The 22,760-nt window shown below is 40.2% G+C and overlaps 1 protein-coding gene across 3 annotated transcripts in view; it reads right to left on the bottom strand.

The window, feature by feature from the left end:
* The window catches only part of LOC115147752 (CD97 antigen-like), a 101,129-nt gene extending 78,640 nt beyond the window's left edge, over positions 1 to 22,489 (bottom strand). For 2 of the 3 annotated variants that reach the window (XR_003866489.1, XM_029690046.1), the window contains exons 1-8: positions 22,097 to 22,485; positions 7,094 to 7,327; positions 5,250 to 5,293; positions 4,313 to 4,423; positions 4,048 to 4,201; positions 3,829 to 3,948; positions 2,067 to 2,287; positions 495 to 680 (exon numbers count right to left, since the gene is read on the bottom strand). Coding sequence is in view for 1 of the 3 variants with exons in the window: in XM_029690046.1 (XP_029545906.1) it covers positions 495 to 680; positions 2,067 to 2,287; positions 3,829 to 3,948; positions 4,048 to 4,201; positions 4,313 to 4,423; positions 5,250 to 5,293; positions 7,094 to 7,327; positions 22,097 to 22,127 (1,101 nt within the window). In the remaining 2 variants the exon portion in view is untranslated. Of the gene's footprint in view, positions 1 to 494; positions 681 to 2,066; positions 2,288 to 3,828; positions 3,949 to 4,047; positions 4,202 to 4,312; positions 4,424 to 5,249; positions 5,294 to 7,093; positions 7,328 to 22,096 lie in introns of all 3 variants that reach the window. The other variant, XR_003866490.1, reaches the window with a different exon arrangement.
* Between the last annotated feature and the right edge of the window lie 271 nt (positions 22,490 to 22,760).

The raw sequence follows: 22,760 nt of genomic DNA, 5'->3' as shown, positions 1-22,760 counted from the left end.
ATGTTTTTTTAAAAGGCAGTAAATGAGGCTGAATGAACTGTTTCGCTGCCAGACAAGGCTCCGCTGATAGCCAGGTGTAACAGTGGTAAGGTGTTGGAACTTCTGTTGGGACTCAGCTGTTGGGACAGCTTTATGTAGGCCCTAACAGTTTGTGGGCACCGTTTGTCACCGTTATAGTGCAATTAATGTATTGTTTAGTGTGTTGTGTAGTGGCTTTGCTGGCATGCATCTCACATTTATTTGGGTTTGCCCCACCAAGATTTCCATGCTAAAATCACCACTGTATAACATCAAGATGCAGGGATGCAGGGAAAGAATTAGCCTGTTCACCAGGTTAACTCATTACTCAACCTACTCAACTGACAACATAGGGTAAGGAGCATTATCTTGACATCACCCAGTGTGTGTGTGTGTGTGTGTGTGTGTGTGTGTGTGTGTGTGTGTGTGTGTGTGTGTGTGTGTGTGTGTGTGTGTGTGTGTGTGTGTGTGTGTACCTTTACAGGGTAGAGGGCCATGAGAACAGCAAAGCTGCTAAGGTGGGTACAGGAACACACAGTGTGTGTAGCGTTAGACGTGACTTTGACACAGCCACTCCTTGACCACGCCCCTCCCTCTTCATGGACACGCCCCTCCGACCAGAACACACAGGTATAGTTCAACTCCACTGACTCCGCCCTCACCTGGTGTAGGGGGTGGGGGAGGGAGAGAGAGCGAAAGAGACAGCGAGAGAGAGAGACAGAGAGAGAAACAGAGAGAGAGAGAGAGAGAGTGAGAGAGGAGGATGAAACATTGGCTAAGCACTTCTTAGAGAACTGTCTCTTCAACAGATCAGTATGTTTGGCCATTATCAGTCTGTTAGGCCATCGTCAGTCTGTTAGGCCATCGTCAGTATGTTAGGCCATCGTCAGTATGTTAGGACATCATCAGTCTGTTAGGCCATCGTCAGTATGTTAGGCCATCGTCAGTCTGTTAGGCCATCGTCAGTATGTTAGGCCATCGTCAGTCTGTTAGGCCATCGTCAGTCTGTTAGCCCATCGTCAGTATGTTAGGCCATCGTCAGTCTGTTAGGCCATCGTCAGTATGTTAGGCCATCGTCAGTCTGTTAGGCCATCGTCAGTCTGTTAGGCCATCGTCAGTCTGTTAGGCCATCGTCAGTCTGTTAGGCCATCGTCAGTCTGTTAGGCCATCGTCAGTATGTTAGGCCATCATCAGTATGTTAGGCCATCGTCAGTCTGTTAGGCCATCGTCAGTCTGTTAGGCCATCGTCAGTCTGTTAGGCCATCGTCAGTATGTTAGGCCATCGTCAGTCTGTTAGGCCATCGTCAGTCTGTTAGGCCATCGTCAGTCTGTTAGGCCATCGTCAGTCTGTTAGGCCATCGTCAGTATGTTAGGCCATCGTCAGTCTGTTAGGCCATCGTCAGTCTGTTAGGCCATCGTCAGTATGTTAGGCCATCGTCAGTATTTTAGGCCATCGTCAGTATGTTAGGCCATCGTCGGTATGTTAGGCCATCGTCGGTATGTTAGGCCATCGTCGGTCTGTTAGGGCATCGTCAGAATGTTAGGCCATCGTCGGTATGTTAGGCCATTGTCAGTCTGTTAGGCCATCGTCAGTCTGTTAGGTCATCGTCAGAATGTTAGGCGATCGTCAGAATGTTAGGCCATCGTCAGTCTGTTGGGCCATCGTCAGTATATTAGGCCATCGTCAGTATGTGAGGCCATCATCAGAATGTTAGGCCATCGTAAGAATGTTAGGCCATCGTCAGAATGTTAGTATGTTAGGCCATCGTCAGTATGTGAGGCCATCGTCAGTATGTGAGGCCATCGTCAGTATGTGAGGCCATCGTCAGTATGTTAGGCCATCGTCGGTATGTGGAAAAATGCAAGTCCTAACTGTAGCTGTATGATTATGATATACTAGAATATTTACATTCTTGATATGTTAACATCAGCCCTACGGCATATGTTATATTATCAAATGATACCTGTAGATGTACGATTATAATATGCTATAATATTTTCATACATCATATATTAACATCAGCTATTATAATATTATTAAATGATACCTGTAGATGTTTGAAGGTGAGGATGACAGGCTGGGTGAGGTGTTCTGTTGCTGGGTTACTGACGAGAGCTGTTACCACCTTGGAACTGATCTGGTAGCTAGGCTTTGATGCTGTGGCGGTGTCTGTGTCTGTGTCTGTGTCTGTGTCAGTGAGGTACTGGAAGGAGTTGTTGACAGATCTCTCCAATGTCTTGTAACACACCAACCCAGCCAGAGTGAAACCTGTGAAGCACAGAATGAAACAAGTTACCAGTATGTCTTGTAGCTTTCCCAGAATTCCCAGGTTTTTCAGGTTTCCTGGTTGGAAGATTCCTGGAATAAGGAGGTGCTTTGAAAGGCTGGTCATGGCTCACATCAACAAAATTATCCCAGAAACCCTACACCCCAATTTGCATACCGCCCCAACAGATCCACAGATGATACAATCTCTACTGCACTCCACACTGCCCTTTCCCACCTGGATAAAAGGAACACCTACGTGAGAATGCTATTTATTGACTACAGCTCAGATTTCAACACCATAGTGCTCTCAAAGCTCTTCACTAAGCTAAGGACACTGGTACTAAACACCTCCCTCTGCAACTGGATCCTGGACTTCCTGAAAGGCCGCCACAGGTGATCTTCAACACGGGGGCCCCTCAGGGGTGCGTGATCAGTCCCTTCCTGTACTCCCTGTTCACCCACGACTCATGGCCAAGCACGACTCCAACACCATCATTAAGTTTGCTGACGACAGAACAGTGGTAGGTCTGATCACCGACAACGATGAGACAGCCTATAGGGAAGAGGTCAGATACCTGGCCGTGTGGTGCCAGGATAACAACCTCTCCCTCAACGTTATCAAGACAAAGGAGATGATTGTGGACTACAGGAAAAGGAGGACTGAACACATCACCATTCTCATCGACAGGGCTGTAGTGAAGCAGGTTGAGAGATTCAAGTTCCCACTCAGGAAACTGAAAAGATTTGGCATGGGTCCTCAGATCCTCAAAAAGTTATACAGCTGCACCATCGAGAGTATCCTGACTGGTTGCGTCACTGCCTGGTATGGCAACTCCGACCACAAGACACTACAGAGGGTAATGAGTACGGCCCAGTACATCACTGGGGCCAAGCTTCCTGCCATCCAGGAGCTCTGTACCAGGCGGTGTCAGAGGAAGGCCCTAAAAATGGTCAAAGACCATTATGTCACTCTTGTCACAGACTGTTCTCTCTGCTACCGAACGGCAAGCAGTACCGGAGCACCAAGTCTAGGTCCAAGAGGCTTCTAAACAGCTTCTACCCCCAAGCTATAAGACTCCTGAACATCTAATCAAATAAGCTACCCTCCCACCCCCTTTTTTTACGCTGCTGCTACTCTCTTGTTATTATCTATGCATTGTCACTTTAATAACTCTACCTACATGTACATATTACTTCAATTACCTCGACTAACCCGCCCCCCACACATTGACTCTGTACCGGTACCCCTTGTATATAGCATCACTACTGTTATTTTACTGCTGCTCTTTAATTATTTGTTTATTTTTTACTTATCTATTTTTTACTTCACACTTATTTTTCTTAAAACTGCATTGTTGGTTAAGGGCTTGTAAGCATTTCGATGCCTGTGACAAATACAATTTTACTTTACTTGATTTGAATAAGCAGGAAATGCGGAATCCAGGATTTCTAGGCAACCTGGGAAAGTTACTGGTACTAAAAGATACAGTTCTTAGTTATAGATATGATGGTGATGATGATGATGAGGATGAGTATCCTACCTGGGTACGTCCCGTTGCCGGTGGCTGTCTCCCATCTGGTGTCGAGTCGAGCGTTGTCATTGGCCAGGCTGATTGGCCCAATGGGCGGAGTCTGTCCCCTCCTCACTGCTAGCTCTGCCTCTGTGTACAAGGACAAGGAGAAAGGTGAAGGAGGATGTGTGTGTGTGTGCATGTGTGAGTTTGTGTCTGGAAGTTCATGTGTATGTGTGCGTGTGTTACCTGTGTGGTCTGTTTCCATGGTGGTGTGGGTGTCTCTGAGCTGTGGCCCGATGAGCATCAAGGTGTCCTCCACGGCACCTAGCAACCCACTCACCTCCCGGCTGTTGCTTAGGATACCTTGAGACAGGAGACTGTCTATCTCTGTGAAGACATTCTACACACAGGAAGTGGAAACAGGAAAAAGGAAGGGAGTGAACAAGGTTTATATGCTTTTGTGTGTGTGTGTGTGTGTGTGTGTGTGTGTGTGAGAGAGAGTTTGTTTAACCTCCAGTAGGATCTCTCCAGTCAGTCTCCCTCCGGCTGCGTCCCCAGAGTTACTTAATGCCAGACAGCTTTTCCTCATCAGAGACAGGAGACCAGCTAAACCTGGAACCGTCTGAGAGAGAGGAAATATATTGACATATATTATAGTCCCAGAAGATAGCACTTAAAAGTACTAATTAAAACACTTGTTTCTAAAGTGGTCTTAGAGAGACAGAGAGCGATAGAGAGAGACACACACAGAGAGAGAGAGAGACAGAGAGAGATTTTAAAACTCATTATAAGATGCAAAAGTGAGTTGCAGTATTTGGAAATCAGTTATTTTACTGACTGCTCACTGCCATATTCTATAAATGTTCTGGTTATTTTACTGACTGCTCACTGCCATATTCTATAAATGTTCTGGATATTTTACTGACTGCTCACTGCCATATTCTATAAATGTTCTGGATATTTTACTGACTGCTCACTGCCATATTCTATAAATGTTCTGGATATTTTACTGACTGCTCACTGCCATATTCTATAAATGTTCTGGATATTTCACTGACTGCTCACTGCCATATTCTATAAATGTTCTGGTTATTTTACTGACTGCTCACTGCCATATTCTATAAATGTTCTGGTTATTTTACTGACTGCTCACTGCCATATTCTATAAATGTTCTGGTTATTTTACTGACTGCTCACTGCCATATTCTATAAATGTTCTGGATATTTTACTGACTGCTCACTGCCATATTCTATAAATGTTCTGGATATTTTACTGACTGCTCACTGCCATATTCTATAAATGTTCTGGATATTTTACTGACTGCTCACTGCCATATTCTATAAATGTTCTGGATATTTCACTGACTGCTCACTGCCATATTCTATAAATGTCACCCTAAAGTGTTAGTCATTATGAGTGACATCAGGTGTCAGGGTTTAGAACTCACCTGTCCAGGAGTCTGATCCTCTTTGACCTGGTCACAGGTCAGTACTGAAGGAAACACAAAACAATACCATCACACCTGGATCAACACTACACACCACATACTGTACATATTACAAAACACGACTGTCACACCTGGATCGACACAACACAGCACATACATATTACAAAACACAACCATCACACCTGGATCAACACTACACACCACATACTATACATATTACAAAAGACGACTGTCACACCTGGATCGACACAACACAGCACATACATATTACAAAACACAACCATCACACCTGGATCGACACAACACAACACATACATATTACAAAACACAACCATCACACCTGGATCGAAACTACACAGTACAACACAACAGAACATAACACAAAACAATCACACCTACACAACAAAACAACACAATCCCACCTGCACAACAACACAACATTACACAACATAACACAATTTAACATACCACCATCACACCTGCACAACAACAACAACCACACAACAGGACACAGCACAACACAATGAGAACTAACAACCATCACACATGCATGTTATCTGCACCACAACTCCACACCACAACACATGCAAATGAAAACTGTCACATCCTTATCATGCTCATCGTAGATCCAAGTTGTTGCCATGGGTAACCATGTTTACCATCAGATACCAACTAACTAAGATACAAATGAAGACATGAAACAGAGAGGAAGTTGAGGTGGAGATTAAAACACCCAGAAACTCACAGCACACCAGTGATGAAATGTTACCGTGGTAACCATCCTAGCATGCATCCCAAATGACACCCTGTTATATAGTGCTCTATGGGCCCTGGTCTAATGTAGTGCACTATATAGGGAATAGGGTACCATTTGGGCTCAACACTAGAAAGAGGAACCTGCCAGTGGAATAACGGTATCTACAGCAACAGAAGAAAGTCTGTACTGTAATATAAGCACCACACTCAGATCAGTTTATATAGTCCCTTACTGATCATCATTATCCAGGCTTACACAGTACAATTGAACCTAGACCTGTCCTTGTGGGGCGGTTTGCACAGCAGTGACTTCTGTTTGGGGAAGTAGAATTGGGAACAGTGAGGGTAGTAACCTCTGTTTGGGTACTATTGGGATCAGTGTACAACGTAAAACACCAAATCATGCATGCAGAGCAGAATTAGGCCGATACCCGCTAATTATGACAATCCAGAAAAGAGACGTTAAATTCTACAACCACCTAAAAGGAAGTGATTCCCAAATCTTCCATAAAAAAGCCATCACCTACGGAGAAATTAACCTGGAGAAGAGCCCACTAAGTAAGCTGGTCCTGGGGCTCTGTTCACAAACACAAACAGACCCCACAGAGCCCCAGGACAGCAACACAATTAGACCCAACCAAATCATGAGAAAACAAAAAGGTAATTACTTGACACATTGGAAAGAATTTTCAAAAAAACTGCGCAAACTAGAATAGCTATTTGCTATTTGAGAGTACACAGTGGCAGAATACCTGACCACTGTGACTGACCAAAACTTAAGGAAATCTTTGACTATGTACAGACTCAGTGAGCATAGCCTTGCTATTGAGAAAGGTCGCCGTAGGCAGACCTGGCTCTTAAGAGAAGACAGGCTATGGGCACACTGCCCACAAAATGAGATGGAAACTGAGCTGCACTTCCTAATTCATACATGACCATGAACTGAGACTCTCGCATCACACACACACACACACACACACACACACACACACACACACACACACACACACACACACACACACACACACACACACACACACACACACACACACACACACACACACACACACACACACACAAATACTCACCAGTACATTGTCCAGAAAAGGTAAAGTTGACAGTCGTTGTGGATATGAACCCAGGTCGACAGTGACAGTAGAAGCTTCCATATGTGTTGTAACACGTGGTATTACTTCCACAGGGTGGGGTACTGTCCCACACGTTACACTCATCTGTATCAACACACAGTGTTCTTGTTTTGGCTATGAAGCCCCGGCCGCAATCTCTGGCCTCTAGGTTCCCCAGTAAACTGATATGAAGACCTGTGAGGAGAGAGGGAGAGAGAGAGAGTTATTTAACCAGACAACCACTTTAAGCTGAGGCTCTTTTAAGACAATGTGTACATCCCAAATGACTCCATATTCCCTATATAGTGCACCATTAGTCAAAAGTAGTTCACTATAGGGAATAAGGTGCCATTTGGGACACATTCAATATATCAATTATTGATAGCCATGAAATATAGGACTACTAGTAACACTAAGCCTGTTATTGGTCCAGAATGTATTCTTTCTGATGTCACATTGTAAAGTGTTCTAACAAGAGAGCAGGGGCGGAAATCCCGGGGGGACGGGGGGGACACGACCCCCCCCATCCTGGGAAAAATATGATTTGTCCCCCCCCAATATATCACTGAAACATAACTATGTAATTTAAATCATATTAATAATACGCAATGAAAGTAATTGTGCTGATTATAGACACTTTATAGCGCGTTTTTAAGTTTCAAAAGATTGCGACCCCCCCCACCCTTTGCCTCACAATGGTTTGATCCACTGCCAGTTCCTTAGCTTGCTAGGTAACAGAGAGGTCGTATCTACTGTCTGAAAGGCACTCAATGCACGTAACTGACGTGAGGTTAATCCAGTCAATTGCGCACACACACTAGCTGAATATGCAGAGCTAGCGCGCAAATATTAACTATTAAGCTAGCTCGTACCTATTCCATTTATGTGGCGTCATCAAAGATGGAATCAGCATGCAGATGATGTAAGTTAGTGCTTCAAAGTCCCTGTGATAAGGTTAGCGATAAACTGAAATCCAAACTGAACAGAACTACACTCTCTTCTACCATTATCTTAAATATATTTAATGGTCTCGTTGCAAAAGCTAAATTGTCGCAAATGAACTTTTATTTATTTATTTTATTTCACCTTTATTTAACCCGGGTAGCAAAGATTATAGCAAACACCACTGAAACTGAATTGGTGCTCGCTAGCTTTGCAAATTCAGCTATTGTTGGAAGCCAGCCAATATGAAACAAACTATTAAAATTACAAAAGGTTGCAGCATATGTTGTGTAAATGGTGAACTCATACAGCTGTCAACTCTTGTCACTGCAATCCGTTTCACATTTGCTAGCTACCTTTTAGATCGAAGCCCAAATAGAATGATTGAATATGATAGAAGCCCATCTCCTACTGTAAATAACCTACACACTGTGTGTGTAGCCAGCCAGCCAGGTAGAAAAATGGCAGAAAAATATAAGACGGACATCAGAGTATTTTTCAATACACCAAAACGCATAGTAAGAACCCTAGTAGCCTAATATCTCAAAGACTAGTTGATAAAATGTTCATAAGAAAGAAATGAAATTCTAATGGAAATGTTTCACAATGATGTCATTAGGCAGAGCAGGCAACAGATGGCACACAGACAGCAGAGTTGGGGACAGATATGCAGGGACAGACTGGCAGACAGGGAGTCTCAGGTAAGTTTGTTGAGTCTTTGTTTGGCAACATTATGAAAGGTTCTCAATTTTTTTGACTTGTAAAATAGGAACATAATTGGAAAATGCCATGGATACCCCCACTCTCAACTTAAACTGGTGACTGAACTAAGATTTGTTAAAGGCAATGGTATTGCTGTTGTGATTAGTTGTGTAGTTTTGGGTACCGGTAGTTAGGAGTACGGCAAACACCTTATTTCTTTGGTTCCTCAATATACATTTACCATATTACAATGTAGGCTATGTGTTACAGCACTACTTTTGGTGTCCCCCTCAGGAATTGCTCTTGAGAAAATTTCATGTAATTGTCCCCTCCAAAGTTGATATCAGATTTTCGCCAATGCAAGAGGGAACCTATCAACAAAACCATGTGGGATTGTTACTCAACATCACAATAATTTATGTCTTAAAGCCATCAGATTGAACTCTGGACTTCGAAGCCAGTTATACTATTTATTTTTATTCTTCCCCATTCAGGGACTGATTTAGGAACTCTCATTTTCATTGCAAAGGGAATTTCGTTTGGAGTAAAATGTTTCTGTTACTAAACGTTTTGCAACTGTTTACAACTGCTTGCTATGGTCTTCATCTGAATGAACAGGCCTACAACCAGGGATGGAATTTACAGATTAAGGACACTTGTCAGCCGGGCTGGTAGATTATTACTAGCCCGGGTCCAAAACATGTGCCATGAAATATTTAAAAATACAAAATGTCACAGACGGGCTAGTTAGGCATATTTTCTACTAGCCAAATCTGAGAAATACTAGCCTTGGACTAGCTTCATTCCCATCCCTGCCTACACCACAGTACTCTGGACCACGTTGGGATGCAAAAAAGGTTCTCCTTTACAATTGGTGCATCCGAAATGGCAGTCTATTTCATAGGCTACTGTACTATAGGCCCGTGGTGTCACATCCTGACCATAGTAAGTTGTTATTTTCTATGGTAGAGTAGGTCAGGGCGTGACGGGGGGTGTTTGTCCATTTTTGTATTTCTATGTTTAGTTTCTAGTTTTGTATTTCTAGGTTGGTGTTTGTTTGGCATGACCTCCAATTAGAGAAAGCCGGTTGTCGTTGTCTCTAATTGGAGGCCATATTTAAATTGATGTTTGTCCCACTTGTGTTTTGTGGGTGATTATATTTTGAGTAGTGTGTTTTTCTTCTCTGCGTCACGGTTTGTTGTTTTTGTGTTTCAAGTATTTAAGTGTATTGCATTCAGTTTCACAAATATAATATGTGGAACTACACAAACGCTGCATCTTGGTCTGCTCCTTCAGACAACTGTGACACATGGGTATAATCACCAGTAAAATACTTGTTCTCCACATTGCATATATTTGATTGTCTTCGTGGTGCCTACTTTTCCTGAATTTACCAAATTCACTCCATATCTCCCTAAATGTGTGCTGCCATCTGGGATGGCGAGGTAATCTGCCCCTAAAGGTTCACTACCATCTGGGATTATGCTGTAATCTGTCCCTAATGGTGTGCTGCCACCTGGGATTATGCGGTAATCTGTCCCTAAAAGTGTGCTGCCACCTGGGATTATGTGGTGATCTGTCCCTAAAAGTGTGCTGCCACCTGGGATTATGTGGTAATCTGTCCCTAAAAGTGTGCTGCCACCTGGGATTATGTGGTGATCTGTCCCTAAAGGTGTTCTGCCACCTGGGATTATGCGGCGATCTGTCCCTAAAGGTTCACTACCATCTGGGATTACACTGTAATCTGTCCCTAAAGGTGTGCTGCCACCTGGAATTATGCAATAATCTGTCCCTAAAGGTGTGCTGCCACCTGGGATTATGTGGTGATCTGTCCCTAAAGGTGTGCTGCCACCTGGGATTATGCGGTAATCTGTCCCTAAAGGTTCACTACCATCTGGGATTACGCTGTAATCTGTCCCTAAAGCTGTGCTTCCACCTGGGATTATGCAGTAATCTGTCGCTAAAGGTGTGCTGCCACCTGGGATTATGCGGTAATCTCTTGTAGCAACTACTACTGAGTATCTGGACTAGGGAGTGAGTTTCAGAAAATGTGTATTTAAACATTTATTTCACCATAGTTCACACATTTAATAACCTGTACCGACTGCAAAAGCATTCAGGATTATAGATTTGCCTTTTCTGGGAAACAGCTAAACCAGAAGATTGGGATGTGGCCTTCAGCGACGTGCGCGAAGAGGCTGCTGTTGTGTTTGATTAATTTCACATTCAGGTTAATGATTCTTAAGCATCTGGTTTATGGAACTTTATTCAATAGCTCATTTACAAGTTCCGCTAATTACTATTCATTTTATAGTTGTTAAAAGTCGCTAATTAGTCACTTCAGAAATGTAATGTTGGAGGCTTTGGTTAGGTTCTCTGTATTTGTTATTTTGAGAATAAAGATTCAAGAGCTCAGTGTTAATTTGAGTTAATTATATTGGAATTTTGCTCTATGTTAATTATTTACATATTATGCTGATTAATTTATTAATATATTTCCATTCATTATTAGGGTCAAATTGTGATACTGAATTTTAGAGAAATAACGTCACCTCTCTGGTTAATACTCATAAGTGCTCACCACCTTTAAGGTGTTAAATTTGTCTGTAAGCAAGACATGTCTGGTTTTCTTTTTGTAGTCTGTAATTGCCTGTAGACCCTGCCACATACGTCTCATGTCTGAGCTGTTGAATTGCGACTCCACTTTGTCCCTGTACCGACATTTAGCTTGTTTGATTGCCTTGAGGAGGGAATAACTACACTGTTTATATTTGTCCATATTCCCAGTCATCTTTCCATGTTTAAATGCAGTGGATGATGAAGATCCTTTTCATTTTTATTTGTTTTACTTATTTTACCAGGTAAATCGCCTGAGAACATTCTCATTTATAGCAACGGCCTGGGGAATAGTTACAGGGGAGAGGAGGGGGCATGAATGTGATGCTAATGATGATGATAGTAATGATAATGATGATGATGATGATGATAATAGTAGTGATGATGGTGATGATGATGATAGTGATGATGATGATGACGATAGTAGTGATGACGATGATGATAGTAGTGATGATGATGATGACGATAGTAGTGATGACGATGATGATAGTAGTGATGATGATGATGATGATGATGATGATGATAGTGATGATGATGATGGTGATGATGATGATGATGATGATGATGATGATGATAGTGATGATAGAAGTGATGATGGTGATGATGATGATAGTGATGATGATGATGATGATGATAGTGATGATGATGATGATGATGATAGTGATGATGATGATGATAGTGATGATAGTAGTGGTGATGGTGATGATAGTAGTGATGATGATGATGGTGATAGTGATGATGATGAGTATTATTAGTATTATTAGTGAGGCTGGTGTGAGGATATTGGAGGAGGTTACTGGTATTATTTCTGATGTCACACTGTCATTAATTCCCAACAAGGGGGAGCCTATCAGCATGTGAGATTCTCAATATTCTACTGATCTCAAAATTGTTCCCAATCTAGAGATATTTTAGCTAGGTAACTAAACTGAAGTATCGGAGAGAAGACAGAGATATTATAGCTAGGTTACTAAACTGAAGTATAGTAGAGAAGACAGAGATATTATAGCTAGGTTACTAACTAGGTTACTAAACTAGGTTACTAAACTGAAGTATAGTAGAGAAGACAGAGATATTATAGCTAGGTTACTAACTAGGTTACTAAACTAGGTTACTAAACTGAAGTATAGTAGAGAAGACAGATATATTATAGCTAGGTTACTAAACTGAAGTATAGTAGAGAAGACAGAGATATTATAGCTAGGTTACTAAACTGAAGTATAGTAGAGAAGACAGAGATATTATAACTAGGTTACTAAACTGAAGTATAGTAGAGAAGACAGAGATATTATAACTAGGTTACTAAACTGAAGTATAGTAGAGAAGACAGAGATATTATAGCTAGGTTACTAACTAGGTTACTAAACTAGGTTACTAAACTGAAGTATAGGAGAGAAGACAGAGATATTATAGCTAGGTTACTAACTAGGTTACTAAACTAGGTTACTAAACTGAAGTATAGTAGAGAAGACAGAGATATTATAGCTAGGTTACTAAACTGAAGTATAGTAGAGAAGACAGGGATATTATAGCTAGGTTAGTAAACTGAAGAATAGTAGAGAAGACAGGGATATTATAGCTAGGTTACTAAACTGAAGTATAGTAGAGAAGACAGAGATATTATAGCTAGGTTACTAAACTGAAGTATAGTAGAGAAGACAGGGATATTATAACTAGGTTACTAAACTGAAGTATAGTAGAGAAGACAGAGATATTATAACTAGGTTACTAAACTGAAGTATAGTAGAGAAGACCAATCCAAGCTTGATGCCCTCAATCTCACACAAATTATTAATGAACCCACCAGGTACAACCCCAAAGCCGCAAACACTGGCACCCTCATAGATATCATCCTAACCAATGTGCCCTCTAATTACACCTCTGCTGTTTTCAACCAAGATCTCAGCGATCACTGCCTCATTGCCTGCACCCGTAATGGGTCAGCGGTCAAACGACCTCCACTCATCACTGTCAAACGCTCCCTGAAACATTTCAACGAGCAAGCCTTTCTAATCGACCTGGCCCTGGTATCCTGGAAGGATATTGACCTCATCCCGTCAGTAGAGGATGCCTGGTTATTTAAAAAAAATGCCTTCCTCTCCATCTTAAATAAGCATGCCCCTTTCAAGAAATTTAGAACCAGGAACAGATATAGCCCTTGGTTCTCCCCAGACCTGACTGCCCTTAACCAACACAAAAATATCCTGTGGCGTTCTGCATTAGCATCGAACTGCCCCCGCGATATGCAACTTTTTAGGGAAGTTAGAAACCAATACACACAGGTAGTTAGAAACGCCAAGGCTAGCTTTTTCAAACAGAAATTTGCTTCGTGCAACTCCAACTCTAAAAAGTTCTGGGACATTGTAAAGTCCATGGAGAATAAGAACACCTCCTCCCAACTGCCCACTGCACTGAGGATAGGAAACTCTGTCACCACCGATAAGCCCACTATAATTGATAATTTCAATAAGCATTTTTCTACGGCTGGCCATGCTTTCCACCTAACTACCCCTACTGCATTCAACAGCACTGCACCCCCCACAGCTACTCGCCCAAGCCTCCCCCATTTCTCCTTCTCCCAAATCCATTCAGCTGATGTTCTGAAAGAGCTGCAAAATCTGGACCCCTACAAATCAGCTGGGCTTGACAATCTGGACCCTTTCTTTCTAAAATTATCTGCCGAAATTATTGCAACCCCTATTACTAGCCTGTTCAACCTCTCTTTCGTGTCGTCTGAGATTCCCATAGATTGGAAAGCAGCTGCTGTCATCCCCCTCTTCAAAGGAGGTGACACTCTTGACCCAAATTGCTACAGACCTATATCCATCCTACCCTGCCTTTCTAAGGTCTTCGAAAGCCAAGTCAACAAACAGATTACCGACTATTTCGAATCCCACCGCACCCTCTCCGCTATGCAATCTGGTTTCAGAGCTGGTCATGGGTGCACCTCAGCCATGCTCAAGGTCCTAAACGACATCGTAACCGCCATCGATAAGAAACAATACTGTGCTGCCGTATTCATTGACCTGGCCAAAGCTTTTGACTCTGTTAATCACCACATCCTCATCGGCAGACTTAGTAGCCTTGGTTTCTCAAACGATTGCATCGCCTGGTTCACCAACTACTTCTCTGACAGAGTTCAGTGTGTCAAATCGGAGGGCCTACTGTCTGGACCTCTGGCAGTCTCTATGGGGGTACCACAGGGTTCAATTCTTGGGCCAACTCTTTTCTCTGTATACATAAATGATGTCGCTCTTGCTGCTGGTGAATCTCTGATCCACCTCTACGCAGACGACACCATTCTGTATACTTCTGGCCCTTCTTTGGACACTGTGTTAACAACCCTCCAGACGAGCTTCAATGCCATTCAACTCTCCTTCCGTGGTCTCCAACTGCTCCTAAACACAAGTAAAACTAAATGCATGCTCTTCAACCGATCGCTGCCTGCACCTGCCCGCCCATCCAGCATAACTTCTCTGGACGGTTCTAACTTAGAATTTGTGGACAACTACAAATACCTAGGTGTCTGGTTAGACTGTAAACTCTCCTTCCAGACTCACATCAATCATCTCCAATCCAAAGTGAAATCTAGAATTGGCTTCCTATTTCGCAACAAAGCATCCTTCACTCATGCTGCCAAACATACCCTCGTAAAACTGACCATCCTACCAATCCTCGACTTCGGCGATGTCATTTACAAAATACCCTCCAATACCCTACTCAACAAGCTGGATGCAGTCTATCACAGTGCCATCCGTTTTGTCACCAAAGCCCCATATACAACCCACCACTGCGACCTGTATGCTCTCATTGGCTGGCCTTCACTTCATAATCGTCGCCAAACACATTGGCTCCAGGTCATCTACAAGACCCTGCTAGGTAAAGTCCCCCGTTATCTCCGCTCTCTGGTCACCATAGCAGCACCCACCTGTAGCACGCGCTCCAGCAGGTATATCTCTCTGGTCACCCCCAAAGCCAATTCCTCCTTTGGCCGCCTCTCCTTCCAGTTCTCTGCTGCCAATGATTGGAACGAATTACAAAAATCTCTGAAACTGGAAACACTTATCTCCCTCACTAGCTTTAAGCACCAGCTGTCAGAGCAGCTCACAGATCACTGCACCTGTACATAGCCCATCTATAATTTAACCCAAACAACTACCTCTTCCCCTACTGTATTTATTTATTTTATTTATTTTGCTCCTTTGCATCATATTATTTATATTTTAACTTTCTTCAAACTACAAATCTACCATTCCAGTGTTTTTCTTGCCATACTTTATTTACTTTGCCACCATGGCATTTTTTTGCCTTCACCTCCCTTATCTCACATCATTTGCTCACATTGTATATAGTCTTATTTTTTTCTACTGCATCATTGATTGTATGTTGTTTTACTCCATGTGTAACTCTGTGTTTTTGTATGTTGTCGAACTGCTTTGCTTTATCTTGGCCAGGTCGCAATTGTAAATGAGAACTTGTTCTCAACTTGCCTACCTGGTTAAATAAAGGTGAAATAAAAATAAATAAATAAAAGACAGGGATATTATAGCTAGGTTAGTAAACTGAAGAATAGTAGAGAAGACAGAGATATTATAGCTAGGTTACTAAACTGAAGTACAGTAGAGAAGACAGAGATATTATAGCTAGGTTACTAAACTGAAGTATAGGAGAGAAGACAGGGATATTATAACTAGGTTGCTAAACATAATGGGGAATATCACTCAAAAACTATCTTTTGGTGTTTGTGTCATTATGTTTTGCATGTCAGCAGTAAAGTTGTCAAGATATTTGACTTTTAAGAAGAAAAGTGTCTCCAGCCACATCATCATGATAATTCATGTTTATCACTGAACACAGAATGAGTTCATGCAACTTAATATGTGACTTGTTAAGCACATTTTTACTCCTGAACTTATGTAGGCTTGACATAACAAAGGGGTTGACTACTTAATGACTCAAGACGTTTCAGCTTTTCATTTAAAACGTGTATGTTCTATAAAAAAAAATCACTTTGACATTATGGGATATTGTGTGTAGGTAAGTAACACAAAATCTACATTAATACATTTTAAATTCAGTCTGTAACACAACAAAATGTGGAAAAGTAAAGGGTTGAGAAGACTTTCTGAAGACTCCATATGTCTTTAAAAATGTGTATTTGTCATCTACCAACTTCATTCCCTGTGGAGGACAAAAGATGACAAATTCAACTTTGTAAAGACATACAGAAACTTCAGAAGGTATTATTAAAAACCCTTTACTTTTTCCACATTTTGTTGTGTTACAGCCTGAATTTAAAATGGAATAAATGTGTATCATTACAGACTGTGTATATATACAGTTTTAATGTGTATAGACAGTTTTAGTGTGTATAGACAATTTCAGTTTGTATAGACAATTTCAGTGTGTATAGACAATTTCAGTGCATATAGACAGTTTTAGTGGGTATAGACAATTTTAGTGGGTATAGACAGTTTTAGTGTGTATATACATTTTTTTGTGTGTATAGACAGTTTTAGTGTATGTAGACAATTTCAGTGTGTATAGACAGTTTTAGTGTGTATAGAAAGTTTTTGTGTGTAAATAGAAAGTTTTAGTGAATATAGACCGTTTTAGTGTGTAAGGACCGTTTTAGTGTGTTTATAGTTAGTTTCAGTGTGTGTGTAGACAGTTTTTGTGTGTATAGACAGTTTTAGTGTTTAGTAAGTTTTTGTGTGTATTGACAGTTTTAGTGTGTACATTATAGTCTATTTTCGTGTATATAGACAGTTTTAGTGTGTGTATAGACAGTTTTAGTGTTTATAGACAGTTTTAGTGTCTATAGACAATTTGGCAGTTCTCAAAGGTGTCATAATGTATTTTGGTAAATGTCCAATAGAGCTATTTTTATCTCAATATCAAATTATTTTTGTGTAATCATGAAGTACAATACTGTTATTGTTTTTAATCAAAATGGTCAAAAAGGAATAAAAATTCAAATTAATAGCCTGGCTCTCATAATTTTTGTTTTGTTTTATCATGACCTCTGGTTTGCTTTATATTAGGAATTTGAAAAGATTTATACTTTTACTTTTGATACTTAGGTATATGTTAGCAATTATATTTTCTTTTGATACGTACTGTCAAGCGGTGAGTGTAGCTGGTGCATGGAAGTCAGGCGCAGGAGAGCAGAGATGAGTGAGCAAAGAAGCACTTTACATAGGCAATAGTAAGAACAGAACGCAACCGCATCACAAAAACAAATGCCCAAAGAACAAGTGAGGCAGCACAAAGTACAACAACCAAGTACAAAGTACCGGCTGCCACAAATCACTGGTACAAATAAAACCCGGCGCAACCCAGCCGGAAGCGTGCCAACCTAGACAATAAACAATACCCCACACAGACATGGAGGGAACAGAGGGCTAAATACACATAGTAATCAAGAGGAGATGTAAACCAGGTGTGTGGAAAACAAGACAAAACAAATGGAAAAATGAAAGGTGGAGCGGCGATGGCTAGAAGACCGGTGACGTCGACCGCCGAACGCCGCCCGAACAAGGAGAGGGACCAACTTAGGCGGAAGTCGTGACACATAATTAAGTATATTTAAAACCAATAACTTTTAGAATGGTCACTCAAGTGGTATTTTACTGGGTGACTTTCATTTTTCATTTTCTACCAGGTATCGGACTTTCACTCAGTCAGGTATCTTTATTATCTTTACTTTTACTCAAGTATGACAATTGGGTACTCTTTCCACCATCTTCAATTCACCATCTGAATGGCACACTTACACAATTCCTGTCTCAATTGTCTCAAGGCTCAAAAAACCTTCTTTGACCTATCTCCTCCCCTTCATCTACACTCATTGAAGTTGATTTAACCAGTGACATCAATAAGGGATCAAAGCTTTCACCTGGTCAGTCTACGTCACGGAAAGAACAGGTGTTCTTAATGTTTTGTGCACTCATTGTAAATTTAAAACACAGGGAAATCCAATGTTTGACTGCACTGGGACTTCCAGTTAAATGAAGATAGTGTCTTAATATCTGTTAGCTACTATGTTGTGTTATGCTATAAGTTAGTATGTTATGTTATGAGTTAGTATGGTATGTTATGAGTTAGTATGTTATGTTATGTTATGTTATGCTGTAAGTTAGTATATGTTATGTTATGCTCTAAGTTGGTATGTTATGTTATGTTATGCTGTAAGTTAGTATATGTTATGTTATGCTCTAAGTTGGTATGTTATGTTATGCTGTAAGTTAGTATGTTATGTTATGCTGTAAGTTAGTATGTGTTATGTTATGCTCTAAGTTGGTATGTTATGTTATGTTGTAAGTTAGTATGTTATGTTATGCTGTAAGTTACTATATGTTATGTTATGCTCTAAGTTGGTATGTTATGTTATGCTGTAAGTTAGTATGTTATGCTGTAAGTTAGTATGTTATGTTATGCTCTAAGTTGGTATGTTATGTTATGTTATGCTGTAAGTTAGTATATGTTATGTTATGCTCTAAGTTAGTATGTTATGTTGTAAGTTAGTATGTTATGTTATGCTCTAAGTTGGTATGTTATGTTATGCTCTAAGTTAGTATATGTTATGTTATGCTCTAAGTTAGTATATGTTATGTTATGCTCTAAGTTAGTATGTTATGTCATGCTGTAAGTTAGTATATGTTATGTTATGCTCTAAGTTAGTATGTTATGTTATGCTGTAAGTTAGTATGTTATGTTATGCTCTAAGTTGGTATGTTATGTTATGCTGTAAGTTAGTATGTTATGATATAAGTTAGTATGTTATGTTATGCTTTAAGTTAGTATGTTATGTTACGCTCTAAGTTTGTATGTTATGTTATTCTCTAAGTTCGTATGTTATGTAATGCTATAAGTTAGTATGGTATGTTATAAGTTAGTATGTTATGTTATAAGTTAGTATGTTATGTTATGCTCTAAGTTAGTATGTTATGTTATAAGATAGTATGTTATGTTATAAGTTAGTATGTTATGTTATGCTCTAAGTTAGTTTGTTATGTTATGCTGTAAGTTAGTAAGTTATGTTATAAGTTAGTATGTTATGTTATGCGCTAAGTTGGTATGTTATGTCATAAGTTAGTATGTTATGTTATAAGTTAGTATGTTATGCGCTAAGTTAGTATGTTATGTTATAAGTTAGTATGTTATGTTCTAAGTTAAAATGTTATGTTATAAGTTAGTATGTTATGTTATGTTATAAGTTAGGGTGTTATGTTATGTTATAAGATAGTATGTTATGTTATAAGTTAGTATGTTATGTTATGCACTAAGTTAGTATGTAATGTTATTCTATAAGTTAGTATATGTTATGTTATGTGTTACTGTATTTAAGGTACGTTCAGGTAGTTATGTTATGGATGTTATGGATGTAATGCTATGTTCAGGTAGTTATGTTATGGATGTAGTACTGTGTTCAGGCAGTTATGTTATGGAAGTTATGGATGTTCAGGTAGTCATGTTATGGATGTTATGGATTTAGTACTGTGTTCAGGTAGTTATGTTATGGATGTAGTACTGTGTTCAGGTAGTTATGTTATGGATGTAGTTCTATGTTCAGGTAGTTATGTTATGGATGTTATGGATGAAATACTATGTTCAGGTAGTTATGTTATGGATGTTATGGATGTAGTACTATGTTCAGGTAGTTATGTTATGGATGTTATGGATGTAGTACTATGTTCAGGTAGTTGTGTTATGGATGTTATGGATGTAGTACTATGTTCAGGTAGTTATGTTATGGATGTTATGGATGTAGTACTATGTTCAGGTAGTTATGTTATGGATGTTATGGATGTAGTACTATGTTCAGGTAGTTATGTTATGGATGTAGTACTATGTTCAGATAGTTATGTTATGGATGTAGTACTATGTTCAGGTAGTTGTGTTATGGATGTTATGGATGTAGTACTATGTTCAGGTAGTTATGTTATGGATGTTATGGATGTAGTACTATGTTCAGGGTATGTTCTGTTATCTATTACTGTCTGAATGTCTCTGTTTCCAGGAAGCAACACAGTAACAGGACTGAAACGAGTCGGCTATCTGGAGAGTCACTGAATGAGTCATAGCTGGGTTCTGTGCATGTGTGTACTTTTATTTGTGTGTATGTATATGAGTGTGTGTGTCTGTGTGTGTATGTATGTGTATGTGTGTGTGTGTGTGTGTGTGTGTGTGTGTGTGTGTGTGTGTGTGTGTGTTTGTGTGTGTGTGTGTGTTTATGTGTGTGTGTGTGTATGTTTGTGTGTGTGTTTGTGTGTGTATGTATATGTGTGTGTGTGTGTTGCATCACAAAGACCCTCAGTGAGGCCTGATGTCTATCTGAAATCTTTCAGATCTCACCCTGTACACAGAACACACACACTCCACAGGAAACCAATTGGTAAGTGACAAATTCAGTTTTTTGTAAAGACACACAGAGTCTTCAGAAATTATTCACAACCCTTTACTTTTCCACATTTTGTTGTGTTTCAGTCTGCATTTAAAATGGATTAAAACGGAAACTGTCAATACACCATCTTGTGAAAGTCTTGTAGTTTATACATGTATTAGATAGGGTTGACATTCACACTGTATCCATGGATGTAACATTCACACTGTATCCATGGATGTAACATTCACACTGTTTCCATGGATGTAACATTCACCCTGTATCCATGGATGTAACATTCACACTGTATCCATGGTTGTAACATTCACACTGTATCCATGGATGTAACATTCACACTGTTTCCATGGTTGTAACATTCACACTGTTACCATGGATGTAACATTCCTACTGTTTCCATGGATGTAACATTCACCCTGTATCCATGGATGTAACATTCACACTGTTTCCATGGTTGTAACATTCACACTGTTTCCATGGATGTAACATTCACACTGTTCCCATGGATGTAACATTCACACTGTATCCATGGATGTAACATTCACACTGTATCCATGGTTGTAACATTCACACTGTTTCCATGGATGTAACATTCACACTGTATCCGTGGTTGTAACATTCACACTGTTACCATGGATGTAACATTCACACTGTATCCGTGGTTGTAACATTCACACTGTTTCCATGGATGTAACATTTACACTGTTTCCATGGATGTAACATTCACACTGTTTCCATGATGTAACATTCACACTGTATCCATGGATGTAACATTCCCACTGTATCCATGGATGTAACATTCACACTGTTTCCATGGATGTAACATTCACACTGTTTCCATGGTTGTAACATTCACACTGTTCCCATGGATGTAACATTCACGCTGTATCCATGGATGTAACATTCACACTGTATCCATGGATGTAACATTTACACTGTTTCCATGGATGTAACATTCACACTGTTTCCATGGATGTAACATTCACACTGTATCCCTGGATGTAACATTCAAACTGTTTCCATGGTTGTAACATTCACACTGTTTCCATGGATGTAACATTCACACTGTTTCCATGGATGTAACATTCACACTGTATCTGTGGTTGGTAAATGGTTGGAATATTCTGTAGCTATTCAACTATAACTGGCAATGAATTTTGAAATTCCACCTTTCTATCTATTTGTCACTCTGTCACATGCACACACACACACACACACACACACACACACACACACACACACACACACACACACAAACACACAGATAGTCAAGTTCCAAAGATATACAAGGTTAGACTCACCCAGAATAAGTAGAAGAGTTCTGGACCCCATCTCAAAGACAGGCTGGTATTATATCCACACCAGACAACTAGTAGGATCCTAATAAAACTAGTCCCACAAGAAGAATCAGTCTCAGATTAAATCTGCTTAACAGTTGAATTCAGATTGAAGAAATTCCCAGTTTAACAAGGTTTTTATTCTGTATGGTCCACGGTGATAACATGAACAGAAGAAAAATAAATAAAATATTCCCTCTCTTTTGGCGAGACAACTCTCAGTGTGAGCCACATGGAGTTAGAAAACAACTATAATGCTCTCCTCTCCTCTCCCTCTTTCTGTTAGAGAACGCCTCCTCTCTAGTTTCACACTCTTCCCCTTTCCCTCTGTTTCACCCTTATCTCTCTCTCTCTCCTTGTTCTCTTTTTCTGTTTCACCTCTTCTTCTCTCCTCCTCCTCTCTCTGTTAGAGCACACCTCCTCTCTCTGTCTTCCCCTCTCTCTCTCTCTTACTCTCACTGAGAGAGAGAGAGAGAGAGAGCGAGAGAGCGAGAGAGAAAGACAGAGAGAGATAGTTATTCAACCAGATAAGCACTTTAAGCTTAGGCTCTTTTAAGACAATGTGTACATCCCAAATGACACCATATTCCCTATATAGTGCACCAATTGTCAAAAGTAGTTCACTATA

This window comes from Salmo trutta, chromosome 14 (genome assembly GCF_901001165.1).
Source record: "Salmo trutta chromosome 14, fSalTru1.1, whole genome shotgun sequence".
Taxonomy (NCBI): domain Eukaryota; kingdom Metazoa; phylum Chordata; class Actinopteri; order Salmoniformes; family Salmonidae; genus Salmo; species Salmo trutta.
This window is presented reverse-complemented; position numbering and strand designations above follow the sequence as displayed.